The sequence below is a fragment of the Marmota marmota genome, unplaced genomic scaffold, assembly GCF_001458135.2.
Source record: "Marmota marmota marmota unplaced genomic scaffold, marMar, whole genome shotgun sequence".
Classification (NCBI taxonomy): Eukaryota; Metazoa; Chordata; class Mammalia; order Rodentia; family Sciuridae; genus Marmota; species Marmota marmota.
In genome coordinates, this window is record NW_026000057.1 from 8,197,531 (window position 1) to 8,213,765 (window position 16,235).

Sequence of the window (16,235 nt, forward strand, 5' to 3'; positions counted from 1 at the left end):
GTGGCGCTATTTAGAATTGCTAAGATATGGAATCGGCCTAGGTGCCAAATAACAGATGAATGAATACAGAAAATGTGGTATATACACACAATCAAGTATTATTCAGTCATGAAAATAAAATTCTGTCACTTGCAGCAAAATGGGTGAAACTGGAGGACAAGTCAAGTGAAATTAAGCCAGACACCAAAAGGCAAGTACTGCACATTTTCTTTCATATGTGTAAGCTAAAAAAAGTCAACCTGAAAGTAGAATTGTGATTATTAGAGACTGGGAAAGGCATGGGAGGATGTGGTAAAGGGAGGATGCATGTCATCAGAGAACACTGTATACATGTAGGAGATACCACACCAAACCTCATTAATATATACAACTAATATGTGTTCATCAAAAACAATGGAGACATGGGATATGCCTAAGATTTTTCTCACAGTATTTTTCAGACAATAGTAATTGATTTATTGAGTTTGAAGTTCTGTTGAGTGTAATGCCTTACAAGCTATCTATCACATCGATCACACTTTCTTTATTTTTCCTTAAAAAAAAAAAGATTTCAAGGAAGAGAGAGGAAAAAAAAACCCATTCTCTAACTACAGGCAGTAGACAAATATTCAGAATATACAGACAGGCAGGTAGAAACAGACACAGAAAAAAAATTGAGAGAAATTTCTTTTAAGTGGCTTTCGGCCATTAATTAATGCCTCAAGCTCTTAGGTTATCCTCAGTAAATGGGGCATTATTGAAGGAGAGAAATTTTAACATTCATTGAACAAGGAACACATAGGCAGTAAACACTGTACAATGAAACATTTTTTTGTACCTTAATATCAGATGTATCACGCTGACTATTTCGCCATGCTCTGGAAACTGATGAAAAAGTTCTATCTGCATGGTCAAATTTTCCTCCTTGCAAATTTAGGAAATAAGTTGTAAAAGGTTCCTAAAAAAAAAAATAAGCAATTGAAAGAATCCATATGTTCCCTCAAGCATAAAAATATGTTTTTTTATAAATCTTTGCAACTAAATATTTTAATTACTAATAGGTATTAGCTAGAAATATATACAGATATACATATAATGGGAATTACAACTAAATTATTATATTAGCATTCTAAAATTGTTTTAGTTTCAGAAGAAATATTTCTAAATATTTCCAAAAATTGAAACACTTTCTTCAGATTTTCTTCCTTACCAAGACCAATTTACTAATAACATTCAGATATATTAGATGCATTTTTTTCATAGTACAAGGGAATAGTCCAATATGCAATTTTCCTATTGTTACCAATATTTAACTTATGATTAAGAAAAGAAAAATGTTTGAAACATTTAAAAGCTCCTCTTAGTTAAAGAACACTTAAACACATATTAGTGGCTAATTGCTTGAAATTAGCTAAGCACTATAAATTACTTCTAGGATTTATGTCTGCCTGTACCCTTGTAACAAGCTTTAATTAATGATGTGCTGCTAATGCTTTCCCAAAGAAATTACTTTTCAGTAGATGAATCACCTTTAAATTTTACAGAAAGATTTCTTGTTTGACCAATATATTATCAATACACGCAATAGTGTTGATTACCTACAAACATACCTTATTCTACTGGGGGCAACTGAAGCACCCAAATATAAGATTATATGCCTGCATTAATGAACTCCTATTTAGTTCTTATTTTACCAGACTATTTTGAAAAAAGAACTTGTTAATCTGATAAGAAAGCAACAATTTGAAGAGACAAATTGAAGAAAAAATTCGAAGAATTCTAAGTGAAATAGGTTTAAGGCAATTCTACAGTAATGTTACAAAAATACATATTACATAAGATACAGAGCTACTTAAAACTAGAACCTCAATCATTCAAAAGATTTTTAGCATTCATAAAAGGTGCTGATAATTTCTAATCATTGCATAGTCTCTACAACCTTCAATATACTTAGTCATGGTTTATTGTTCACATGAACTTACTATTCTTAGCAGCCATGCAAGAACGAAACTCGCAGTTGAGTAATGAGTACCATAATGAAACTTTGGAACTTGATCATCTTCCCATGATTCAAAACGTTCTGCAAAGAATGCTGCTCTTTTTGGATTCAAAGCTCCTATTGGCTGCCAATGGAGAGAAAACAAGACACATAAATGAAATTATCCTTTGTCTCTTCCTTTCTTCTAATGTTATCCTATTAGTAAGTGTGAAAATAAGTTTTAAAAATATAGACTACTTAAACTAAAGCAAAGTATTACAATTAGAGTGGATGGAAAAACAAATTTATTTTTCAAAACAGGTTAAAAATATACATATAAGTAAGTGGATGGATAAACCTGTTATGGATAAACCTGTGCAGTTTTTGCTGCCCATAGGTTCTTCATCAGTCTAAAATAAGCATCTCATAAAGACAACTACATGAAGTGAACATTAGCTATGCAATACTTCAGAAATTACCTATAAAATTCTATTAAGTTAATTTGAATCAACAACCACAGACTCAGTCTTGAAGCTGGAGGATTGCACTGTAATGGGCTTTGGGAAGAGGATGAAACAAAATTGGGGAAGGGGTAATTAGTACAAAAGAAGAGATTATAAAAGGATTAAGATGTAACTAGAGGACCTGGGCTATAGCCCAATGACAGAATGCTTTCCTGGCACGTGTCAGACACTGGGTTTCATCATCAGCACAACATAAAAATAAAAAAAAAATAAAATAAAATAAAGGTATTGTATCCATCCATAATTTTTTTAAAAAAATAAAAAGATGGGTGTCATGGCACTCCCATTTACCTGGGAGGCTGAGGCAGGAGAATCCCAAGTTCAAGGCCAGTCTGGGCAGTTTAGCCAGATCTTACCTCAAATTTTCAAAAAATTAAAGAACAAGGGATGGGTTGTAGCTCAATAGTTGAGCCCCTGCCTTGCACATGTGAGGCACTGGGTTCGATCCTCACCACCGCATAAAAATCAATCAATCAATCAATCAATCGAGGTATTGTTTCCATCTACAATTTTTAAAAATTAAAGAACAGAAAAGAAGTTTGAAGAGTAGCTAAATGGTAAAGCACTCCTGCATTCAATCCCCAGTAACTAACACACACACACGCACAGACGCACACATGAAAGAAAAAGATGTGACCAGAAATTTCTACTAGTATGAGTAAAATCAGAAATTAAAGACTAAAACAAAAATTAATAAGAATGAACAAAGTAGGGCTCCAAGAATGTTAAGAGCAACTACTTTAAATAACAACATTCTCTTAAAACATTCTGATTGTTAGAGGATCTCTATCTTCCTATTCAAAATATTAATACCAATTCACTGAAAAAAAAGATATGTCAGATGACTTCTTTTAGAAGATACAGAAATGTCTTTTACTTTAAATCTTGTGAAATCCTAGGAGTTAATCACTCCTCATTTATAAGAGAAAGAAAAATATCTAATTACTTATATATAGGATTAAAGGGAAATGCTAAACTAAATAAAATAAAATACAATGTTCTAAAATGAATAAATTCAGAAATGTTCCACTGAAAATAAAGCAATATGCAGATCAGTTTTTGAACTGCTTTTCATGTTATGCGATTTTAAGTAACATTTTTAATTCATCTTTTGGCTATCTTAAAGTAGCTGTTAAGTATTTTTTATTTTCCAGAACTACTATTTATTGTTGGTACTATTTTCTTTGCTCTGGTTCTAATCAACATTATTTTAAGTCATTATTTTACTTTACAAGTAGATTTTTTAAAGTCTTTAGTTGATTAGCATTTTAAGTCAGTGCTACAGTATACTAACTTTAAAATGACACATATTTTAAAGCACTGATTTCTGTACAAAAGAATTATATATGACTTGCTAAATGTATGCCAGCTAAGAATGGAACTGACTCCAAGAATTCTTTCTTTGTTATAGGACCAATGTGGAAAGCCTTTAAATGTATTGTAGTTGTTGTCCCTAAAGACTGAGCCATGCAAAAGGAAAGAAAGAAATAAAATCACTAGAAGACAAATTATACGAATTAAAAACAGAATCAATGCTCCTTTTGTATGGTTCTGCAGCATATTAAGCATTCATTTTATCTGCTCCTATTTTTATTACTCTCCAAATGAATATCCCCTCCCCCAAATCAATAGTTATAGAATCACATTTCTTGAATATAATGTTAAAACCAATTAGGATTGATTTCACTAGCATCTGAAAAAAATGGCATCATGCAGAGATCCATGTAGGTAGAACCCACAGTATTGATTCTAGCTGTTATTGTTACAGTTGGTTTCTGAATCCTGGTACAGGACAGCTATCAAGACATACCACATTTATTTGCAAGCATATAAAAAAGAAGTCCCCAAATAAAAGAAGGTTAAAAAAAAAAAAGACCAGTGGTGCTGTGCAATGACAATGATACACTATCAGCTTACTCAGAGAAGTTACAGTGGGAATACACACATTGAATTATACATTACGCGAAAGCACTGATTTATTGTGGTAATAACATCCACCTCATTAAAAGATTCTGCTTTGCTGCAGTTGGAAGGCTACATATTGTTTACTGCTATAAATTAATGGCAGTGCAAAGAAGACTGTGGAACCGTCCTAACAATAGATCTGTAATGACAGTGCTGTATATCACAGCTTCCTCAGCAGCTTCATAATAAAATGGAGACAATGTATTGAGCTAATACATTCTACCATGCTGGCCCATATTTTTCTGACAACTGCTTTAAAAAATGAGCTGAATCCAACTATGTTATAATGCTACAAAACATTTAACTAAGCAAGAGTCAGTCATACACCAAAGTGCATCATAGCATTTTTTTTAAAGATTGTCTAAATCAGCATTTCAAGATGTTTATTCATCACCACAGGAGAACTCAAAGTAAATGCTGATGGCTCCTCTTGCTTATACACTATATTAAGAGTAACAATTACTAGGCAGTTCAGGAAGATGCCAAGCACTACCATCCTATATTGAGCTTTTTTGTACAACTGAATAAGTTTGACAAGGTATTTTTTTTAATCAAAAATTTTTTTAAAGAAAGAAAACAAAAAATACTGTTTAAAAATGGTCATAGGTGATTGGAAAAATCAATAAAAAGCGAGTATTGATTAGAGATTATAAGAGTGGTATAATTCAAGTTCATAATCAAGCAAATAAAAAGAGTCCTAGAAAACTGAAAAGTAAAAAAAATTAAAATTTTGAACACCACAAATAAATAATGAAGATAATTAAGTAAGATTTTAACTTTACAAAACAAAAATGTCCATCACAGTAGTATGAAAGAAAGTCTCAAATAAAACAAAACAGTTAAGATTTAGAATATCAAAACTAGCAACAGATGAATTATTGTTTAAAAAATGGAAATAAGAACTTGGAATAAAATAGAAAAAGACACATTTTTAAAAAGCAAAAAAACTCAAATTCTTTTTTTTTTTTTAAATATTTATTTTTTAGTTTTTCGGCGGACACAACATCTTTGTTTGTATGTGGTGCTGAGGATCGAACCCGGGCCGAACGCATGCCAGGAGAGCACACTACCGCTTGAGCCACATCCCCAGCCCCTCAAATTCTTGAAAATGGCATGAAAAACAAAGAAAAATTATTTATAATATTTAAATAATTTCACAAATAACAACAGTGACATCTCTGGTAGAGTGGTAAGTATTCTGCTTATGAGATAGTAATGATACCTTTCAAGACAGGATAAACAAAATTCTACAATCATTTCCGGAAGAGTGTTACAATAAAAATACATCTTACAATAAAAACACACTTTTATTACTTCTTTGAGAAGTAATTTTGCTAATTAATAAAAATGTCACATTTAGAGTACCCAGCTCAGAGTAAGTTATTGATCATAATAATTATTTTTTGGGTGATTTGATCAAGAATATTTAAGAAAAAAGACCATCATTAAGCCTGATGAAATTACTAGAGTCTACTAAAAAAGAACATAATTAAACATCACAATCCTCTAATGCCAAAGCAGGATAAAAAAAACACATAGAACTGGATATTAACCGTCAGAAGCTTTATAGTGCACAGTAGTCCCAATCAATGGCATTTCCTACTGTAAGAACATAATCAAAAGCAAAAAATCCAAGGAGCTACAATTTTGTTGTTAAAAATGTATATGTAATGTCAAGGAAGTTAAAATCATCTTCTATCACATTCACAGATCACTTAAGAGGCACACAACAAAAAGTCTAATTACTAGTAAAAGGGGTAAAAAATAGAAAAGGAATCTGGCTTTTTCATTCTTTCTTTGGTATTTTAAGAACCCTAACCTGAAATACCAAACAAAAAACACAAACAGCTTAAACTTTGCAATTAATAAAACATGATTATTGTCACAATAAATATATGAGTTAGGTATCCCTATTTGGACAACAAAGAGATAAAGTACCTTAAGAAATCTAAAGCAAATCTAAATCAACTTTTATCTAGGAGTCTCAAACCTAGTATCAAAACCACTTCTTTTGGCCATTTTATCCACCCATCTATGCTATCTTACAAGTTGTTTTAACTAATTTCTGACAATTTCCATTTTTCAAATATGCTCTTTATTGAATAGGTTGATATAAAAGGCGGATAGACATCAGTGCTTAGGAGAGCTCTGGCACAAAGAGCACATTCATTAAGTGTAGCTGTGATTAGCACTGCTGCTGCCGTTGCCAGCACCATAATTCCTTCTCTCCTTTTGAGCGTTATATATGAACTGCCACAATTTATATCAACCCTTCAGAAGTAAAGTTCCAAACTACTGGACCATGCTGATAGTTCCAGTGGGCAAGAACGTTATAGGGGACTGACAAGAAATCTCAGGAATTCTACATAGCAGATATTTGTTTGAATTAACAAACTTCTAAAATCCACAAGTCTCAAAAGAGTTTTTCATACTTTTTATGAAGGCTTCTTTGGGAAAAATCACTAAACCCCAACATCTGAAGATAAGAAGAGGGTTAAATAGAAAGAGAAAAGGCAACCCTGGGAGCAAAAATCTCAGAAACAGGGGTCTTAGAAACACAGAAGGATATGAGGGATATCGTTTCATGAAGATACATTTTTGAGATGTCAGAAGAGATGTCAAAAGAAGAAAAGGTTTCAGGAAGAATGTGTGAAAGAGTATGACTGCTTTCCATCTCTACTTAGGATCTTGATGACAGTCTGAGACCTATCTATAAATGTCATCATCATTTGGTATGAGTGGGAAACTGGAAATATTCTTTAGTTCTAGGGCTACAGACAAAGCCTGCCCTATAAATTTAAGAGACTGTATGCAAAAAGGGGTTGTACATTGTTCTCTTCTGTCCTGGAAGTGGGTAGGCCTATAGATATTGAAAGAGTGCCATTGTAAAGTGAAGGCAAAGACAGGAAAGGAATAGATAACAAGGTGGTTGAACCCAATGCTCTTTCATAGGTCTATGTTATAAAAATGCAGGTTATAGGAGAGAGTACTGTCGTGTGTAAGTTTATCTGATTTACATTAATAAATTAAACAAAAAACTTCAGATTCAGAGGATGAAGAGGCTATACTATCAGGAGACATTACACCATAAAGATGGTCATTCTCGATTAGAGAATAATGATTTGGGTTTGGGCATGCTTCAGGAAAACACTATTATATAAGATTAAAGGGGCCATTCCTTCTGATGACAAGATCACTATCCACTGGAGGGTTCTAAGAGTCATACATAAATCATCTCATCTTTACAACTCCTTAATATGCTGACATATTAACAGGTTGGGGGGGGGGGTCTGGAAAACGTGAAGTAACTGCCAATCATGGTTACCTATCAAGAGGCAGCAGCAAGATTCCAAGCTACCTCCAGCCCAAGTGACCAGAGGTCCTAGGACGCCTTGGCTTGTTGTAGACTGATGAAAATATCAGTGATGAAGTTGCAAGGCAGTTAAGATCCTTTCATGGTGTTATTGTTTGGATAAACAGTGTCCCACAAAAACTCATGTGTGAGATAATACAAGAACATTCAGAGGGAAAATTATTAAGTTATGAGAGGCATAACATAATCATGCTTTAACCCACTGATAAGGATTAATGGGGTGGCAACTGTAGGCAGGTACGGTGTGGCTGGAGGAGATAGGTAACTGAGGGCTCTATGCCTTTGGGGTTTATATTTTGTCACTGGTGAACCAAGCTCTCTTTGCTTCCTTGTTGCTATGTCCTGAGATGCCTTCCTCCTCCACACCCTACTGCCACGGTGTTCTGCCTTACATTGGGCCCAGAGGCAATGGAGTCAGCCATCTTTGGACTGACACCTCTGACACTGTGAACCCCAAATAAACTATTCATCCTCTAAAACTGTTCCTGTCAGGTCCTTTGGTCACAGCAATGAAAAAACTGGTTAGAAGAATGGGAAATTTAGATAAAATGCCCCCTTAGACAAGACATTATTTATTATCCTCACATAACGTCTATGGATATCCCTTTAGAGGAGGGCTTCACAAATCGAAAGAAAAATGCATATTTTGTTTGGGGAAATTGAAAAGATATTTGGTAGAAAGCTCTAAAAAATAATGAACAGAAAAGAGAAGTGTTGCCACCAAAATTTATTGCTTCACTTCCCTCTTAACTTTCATTATCTGTATACTCACACCAAAGAACTCAAAGGAGAGCTTTGAATCACTGTGTTGCTGAAGCAATTTAAAGAAAACAATGGATTCTGGTTGTATCACCACTTGCCTTCCTCCCCGAGCCTCTAGTAAAGAAAATACACATCTCTATCACTTAAGCCACACTGCCACTGTTATTAGGGAGTATAGCAACTATTTTGTTTCAGTTCTAGCATAGCAGCTCTTTCATCTAAATGACAAGTATAACAAGCAGCGTGATCAGCATTTTTATACAACCTTGGCTTTTAGGGTATTTTGTTATATGCCATATGTGACTGAGATAGTTTGGCACTCATGTTCACATGACCTAGACTTTATTTAATATTGTCAAGAAAAAAAATTTTTCATCAGCACACTACTGTGGCTTTTAGAGTTAATGAATAAACATTTTTGCTTTCAAGTTTGATACACCCTTTTAATTCCTTGAAAACACACTTTCTTACAAGTGCCATCTTTCCATTTCAATTCAACAAACACATCCCAGGAAAAACAAAGCATTCCGGTTCATCTATTGTGCCAAGGTAGAACCTAAATCATTTCAGATATTCATATTGGTAGATTTAGTAGTGATGCCTTCATAGTTCTGTTAATCAGTTGCAGTAAGTACTGATAATCTCCACTTGAGAAAAATCACATAATTTGATAAAAATAATTTAATAAACCAATGCCAGTGCTGAACCAAATGCCTGGAAGAACCAAAGAAAGAGCCTTAAAAATCCAAAGATATTTAATAAAAATGTTTTAAGTAATTATGAAAATGAAAAACACTGAAGAGACCCAATGTTGACATAAATATTCTATTCACTTACAGGTAAAGTCATCTACCCATTTTTAAAAACAGTTAAGATCATTAATAACAATCTATCTATAAGTTATCAAATCATCTATAGGTTTTAAAAATAAGTTATTAGTAATACAAATATCAATTTTCCTCTAGCTTTATAAGATGGGGAGACATAAAATTAGAAACTACTTGAGGAACATTCAGGTTTTGAATTTCCTTTTCTATTTATTTAAAAATCTATGGGAATATAACAAAACAAGTTGGGAAATTCTATATTTATTCTGTTTAACTCAATCCTAAGTGGGGAAACTGTATGTCTATTGTTTAACATAAATCTGGGTTAACAACCCTAAACACTTCAAGGATCACATATGGAGAATAACAAAATATCACAATTACAAAAGGAAGAAGAACTCAAGATCTATAAAAATGAATAATGATAGTTGTTTTAGTCTCTCTTTTGAATTGTTTGCTTTTTGGAAAAAATATTAAGCCTCAATATAAAAATTAGACATAAAGTAGGACAAGCTTAAAATGTCAATAAATAGGGAAAAAAATCTAAGGAGTAGTAAAGTATTTTAAAACCATTACTGGACTTAAAATATCAAACAAGGAGACAAAATATTGTTGGGCAAGTATAAATGGAAGAAGAAACTGGCACCGTAGCTCAGTGGTAGAGTGCTTGCCCCTCATGTGTGAGGCACTGGGTTTGATGATCAGCACCACATAAAAATTAATAAGTAAAATAAACGTATTATTATGTCCATCTACATCTAAAAATACTTTTTTAAAAAAGTATCAATGGAAGTATGCGTTTGCTTTCAATGGGGTAAAATCAACTTAGTACAATAACCTCTAATAATTTAGTAGTTGGAATAATTGCAACTTCTAATAATTCAAAAGTTGCAATGATTTTAGAATTGATTTCTAGCAATGAAAGATCTAATAGGCAAATGATAAAGTGTGTTAGGCAGTTACATTGCCAGAAAAAGGCACTCCCAGCAAGCAATGATCAGTGATAATCTATTAAACAGCCCAGGCTAAAGCATTTATACCAACCAGAAGTGGACAGCTAAAATAGTTGAGCCCTTGAATCCTCCCCAGTGCTGTTCTGAAGATGGTCCTGACAGTGGGCAAGCAAAATCCTCCAGTTGCACAAGTGGAAGCAGCTAGATTGTTGGCCAAAGAAATTATTCGGTTGCTGGAGAGATCAGTTTTGTTAAAGTCCATTAGATTCATAAGTGCTCAGGAGAAAAGTACATACCTTATTTTCCTTTCCTACACAAGATGATAAGCTGGATGGTCAGGAACACATAGAAATTACATTTTATCCTTTTAAAAGTAAAAACATTATTGTATTTTTCCTCTACACCTGTATATTAGCTGGTGGGATAATTAAATTTAATCATCTGATTTGGGGATAGTGCTGATCAATGTGTGTGTGTGTGTGTGTGTGTGTGTGTGTAATGGGGTTTGAACCTGGTAATACTTAACTACTGAGCCACATTCCTAGCTCTTTTAACTTTTTTCCTTTTCTTTTTTTCAATTTTGAGATAGGGTCTCACTAAGCTGCTTAGGGCTTTGCTAAATTGCTCAGGCTACTCTTGAACTTGTGATCCTCCGAGTAAAGCCCTGAGTTAGAAACTGGTGTCCCTAAACACCAGTAAAATGGATTCATAAAAATAATTTATAAGAAGCAGATAAAAAAATCATAGATACAAACAACTGTTGCATGAAATTAAAAAAAGCAAGAAGCTAGATTTAATTCAGTTGTATAAAAAGGTGCATTAAATATAAATGGTCTCAATTTCCCAATTAAAATGGAACGATTATCACTGGATATAAAAGACTCTATTATATGCTATCCATAAAAGAATGTTAAATATATAGCCATAGATGTTTCTTAAATCATGAAAAAAAAGAAACTCTAAGTTTAGCCAAAATGAGGTTGTCGTGATTACATTAACATCAGAAAAAGCAAACTTCTGAAAAAGAAACATTACTAGGCATAAAAAGAGATATGATATAATTATAAATGAATACATTTACCAAGAAAATATAACAATCCCAAACAAATATGCACTGTATTAGTTTCCTTGAGCTCCTACAACAAAGTACCACAACCTGGGATACTTAAAACAATAGAAAAGTTCTGGAGGTCAGACAAATCTATTATAGTTGAAGACTTCAACATTCCTCTCTCAATAACCAATAAAACCAGTAGATTGAAAGTCAGTAAGGATATAGAAAGTAAGAATAATGTTAAAACTAACTCTACCAAATTGACATGTATATTCCACTTTACCTAAGAATGTGTATTCCGTTGAAGTGTACATGGAGCATTAACCAAGACAGACCCTGTTTTAAGCCATTAAACAAATTTTGACTAATTTTAAATGAACTGATAATATACCATAATGGAATCAATCCAGAAATAAATTAGAGAAAGATACCTGACAAATCTCAAAATATGTGTAAATTAAATAACACACTTCTCAATAACCCAGGGGTCAAAAAGAAAGTCATAAGGGAAACTGGAAAATACTTTGAAGGAAAACAGAATATATAAAAATTTCTTGAAGCCAGCCAAATCAGTATTTTAAGAAAAAAAAATGTAGCATTAAGTATTCATATTAGAAAGGAAAAATAAAAGGCTCAACCAATAGTTTAAAGTTTACATCTTAGAATACTAAAAAGGAAGAGAAATCAAATCTGAATCAAGTATAAAGAAAATGTATGAAAAGCAAAGATCAATAAAATAGAAAATAGAAAAAAAGCAATAGAAAACTAAATTATCTTGCAAGACTGGGAGGTGGGGCAAAAGAAACAAATCATCAATACCAAGAATGAGGGAAGAGACAACTAGGATGAAATAAATGAATTCTATAAAAGATGCACACTATTAAAACTCATCTGGGAATAAATAGATAACTTGAATTGTCCTAGATCTACTAATGAAATTAAATTATAAATTGAAAAACCTTCCCAGTTCAGTCTCCTGGACTGAATGGGTTCACCAAGGAGTTCCATGAAACATTCAGGAATAAAATAATTAGATCTTTTCCAGGAAACAGAATAGGAGGGAACAACTTTAATAGTCATTTTGTAAGCTGGGTACAGTGGCACAGAGACTTGGGAAGCTGACATAGAAGGAGAGCAAGCTACTGACCACTCTGGCAACTTGGTGAAATCCTAACTTAAAATTAAAAGTTAAAAGGGCTAGAGTGTAGTTCAATAGTAGCTCCAATCCCTAGTGTCACTAAATCAAAATCAATCAATCACTTATTCACTCTATCATATAAGCATCACCTTGAAGCCAAAATTGGATGAAGACATTATATATAATATTTTTTTGTAAATATGGGTACAAAGATTCTTAAGAAAATATAGCAAACCGAATCCAGCCAATTATTCAAAGAATACTACATCGAGTTAGCTTATCCCAGGAAAACAATGCTCAAAAATCAACCACTATAATTCACTAACAGATGAAAAGAGAAAAATCATACAATCATCTTCAGAAAAAGCATGTAACAAAATTCAATACAAAATTATGATTAAAAATCTCAACATACTAGGAATAGAAAGGAACTTAACTGAAACTGAAAAAACAAGCATCTACAAGAAACCTACAGCTAATATCATACTTAATAGTTAAAGACTGAATGCTTTTCTTCAAGACCAAAGACCAAAGACAAAACACTCTGTCTACACTGCACAGTGCAGGAAGTCTGCATTCTAAGATGCCATGTTCATTTATGCAGAAAGTATCAAAAAGTTCACAAAAGGCAGCTAGTACTAATATTTGAGTTAGAAAAGGTTGCAAAATGCATGGTCGGTATACAAATTCAATTGCATTTCTATACACTAGCAATGAATAATTGGAATTGAAAATTTTTAACAGCATTAAAATGAATAAACTATTAAGGATGAAGTAACAAAATATAAGAATTGGGTACTAAAAGTCACAAAACAATGGAAAGAAATTAAAGCAGTACTACATAAATAGAAGAGAGAAAATATTTAAAAAGTTGATAACATATCATTTTTGTAACCAAAATGGTCTACAGATTCAATATAATCCCAGTAAGAATTCTACTAAACTATTTGTAAAATTAGAAATTAAAAAGATAATTCTCCCAAAGCAAAGGACTTAGATGAGCCAAAAGATTTTGAAGAAGAATATATCTGGAGGATTCATTTAACCTGATTTCATGATGTACTATATGATTACAGTAACAAAGACAGTGTGGTACTGATACAAGGATAGATAATACAGGTGGGCAGAACAGAGTTTACAAACAGACCTACATATATGGCCAATGAATTTCCGACAAAGGTGCCAAGACAATTCAAAAGGAAAGTCTGTTTTATCAAGTGTCTCACACATGCTAGGAAAGTGCTCTGCCACTGAGCTATAGCCCCAGCTCATAAATTTATTTTTATGACTAAAAAATACTCCAGCCTGAAATCAGAAGTATAGCACTACTATTAAACTTTTAAAAAACTCACAACATTTCCTAAGTGTTTTGAAAACACTTTTTATGTAAACCCATAATAGGTATTCCTTACTGCATATTCACCTGAGTTTGTGCAGACTACACTAAACTAAGAAAATAGAAGGTATGTTAATAGTTTTACTCTAAGAAACTTGTAATGCTATGCAAATAAAACAATTCATTTATGAATAACACAGTAAATAGTTTCTCTATACCACTGTAACTTAACATGACTAGAGAATAAATACCTAACTTGGAGAAAGATTACTGACTGGCAGTGTGTTGCTGGTGTATGTCAGGATTATTCATCACCCTGACAGTAATATTAACCACAATCCATTTCAGTTGCTTCAGTTTATCATTTTCTGACTAATGTTAAAAAACAATGTCATTGGAGGCTGCTTAAATTAAGTGTTGGGTTAACCTCTGTTAGAGTCATTCAAAACTTCCACAAGTAGGTAATTGCTAGTAGAAAACCAATCTACTATACACAGTGCAAATGCTTAATAGATGTAAATTTAGAAACACAGTCACACAAAATTACTTACACCAATTTCCTATGTTAAAAACAAAGCTTAAAAAAAGCTTCAATAATCCTATAAATGAACCAGAGTCCACATACATAGATAAGTGTGTATGTATTTGTGTGTGTGTGTGTAGTATATGCTCATACTTTGCTGCACTTCTATTAAATTCTAGGGGAAAAGTTCCATAATCATATTTTAAACTACTACCTCACATTGAACAAGAAGAATCTTCATTAAGATTGTATATAAAGTTACAGCATTTTGCTATACATGATTCCCCACATTAAGTAATTTACTAATAAATGGAAGCAGACCAGCATATGTCTGTGAATCCAAACACCCCCTGCTCTAGTCCTCTAATTGCATTTTTCCAGGCCATTTTCCCCATATCATGTTGATAATTCTTTTCAGAAGACATCTGCACTTACCTTTCAACTCTTTTACTAATTTTATTACTGCTTTTTATTGATTATCTATTTTCCACTGCATCATTTTCTTGTTCTATTAATGTGGTAGTTTTCTCTTTCTGAGGGTTATTTATTCTAGGTCTTTTGTTGTTATTTTAAGGCTCTTTTGCTTCCTAAATTGCCTATGTTTCTTCTGTTTTATTTTTATCATTTTATTTGCCTTAGTCTTGGTCATCGTTCACACTGGAGGCTGTCTTTTAAATGTTCACTAATACTTTGCAGCACCTTCACTTCAAACAAGGGGTAGTAAGAGCCCATTGAAGTACATGGAGCCTAAGTAGCAATGTGAACTGGTAGACTACACTGAAGAGAGATCAGATGGGGTTCAACTGGAATATTTAAATATTAGTACATTTTAGGTCTTTTCTCTTGAGTCAGTTGGTGTGGCCAGAGAGTAATACACCCTTCTGTCTCATGGAGTAGAGCTGGTATAGTCTGGCTGCCAGAGTTCCCATACCATGACAATACAGAGGACCTGGGGGCCATCCTATTCTGTACTCAAAGCTTTCAGTTAATCCACTTGGTTTCCATCTTTACCTTAAACCCTTCTCCCTGTGCTTGGTGTTCTCATATCAAAAGCTTCTATGGTGCAATTGCTCCAAAAAGTAAATCTTTTGCCTTTTGCCAATATAGACAGAAGGACAGTTAAATGTGGGAACAAAATTAATATAAAGAAAGTATACTTCTTTATAACTTCTATAGAACTTAAAATATTTTTTTGGTTATACTTAAAATAGACCAGCTCACTAAGAGGTATAGAACTGAGGGGACTCTTGGCCTACCACCCCAAAATACATGATCTTGGAGAGCTCCTGCACTTCACTAAATCAGAGTCTCCTTACAATAAAATAATTACATGTTATTTACAGTGGGGGGAGATTAAAGGACACAGCATCTGTAAATGTTTGTTATAGTGAAAAGCACCTACTGTGACTTCCCTCAGAATATAGGATGAACTCTTCTGAAATCATTTTTGTGCTGATGAGAGTGCAAAAACTCCCAAGGACATGGAATACAAAATCAAAATCATATAACTTTATCTAAGTTTAGTGCCGAGGCTACAATACATGTACTTTATTAGCAAAGAAAAAAATGTACAAAGTGCACCCCACTATGGAATAATTTTTAGTTTCTTTTTCAGCATTTATATTTTATTTAAACAATTTAACACCCATTATTTACTATTGTGGTATCATAAATTTGTATTTTTAATTTTTTTTAATTCCTTGATTTTACTGAAGCCCAATAAATAGAAAAACAAAGTAAAAGCTATAATACCTACCCTGTTTAAAAAGTACCCCCCACCCTGAATGTTCCTTTCCTTCTATGACATCTAGATGGTATATTGA

The 16,235-nt window shown here is 32.9% G+C and overlaps 1 protein-coding gene across 6 annotated transcripts in view; it reads right to left on the reverse strand.

The window, feature by feature from the left end:
- Window positions 1-16,235, reverse strand: part of Lrba (LPS responsive beige-like anchor protein) — a 607,623-nt gene that overhangs the window by 157,945 nt on the left and 433,443 nt on the right. For all 6 annotated transcript variants that reach the window (XM_048813495.1, XM_048813494.1, XM_048813493.1 and 3 more), the window contains 2 exons: window positions 1,962-2,102; window positions 818-937 (listed from right to left, as the gene is read on the reverse strand). In XM_048813495.1, the coding sequence (XP_048669452.1) occupies window positions 818-937; window positions 1,962-2,102 (261 nt within the window). The remainder of the gene's footprint in view (window positions 1-817; window positions 938-1,961; window positions 2,103-16,235) is intronic.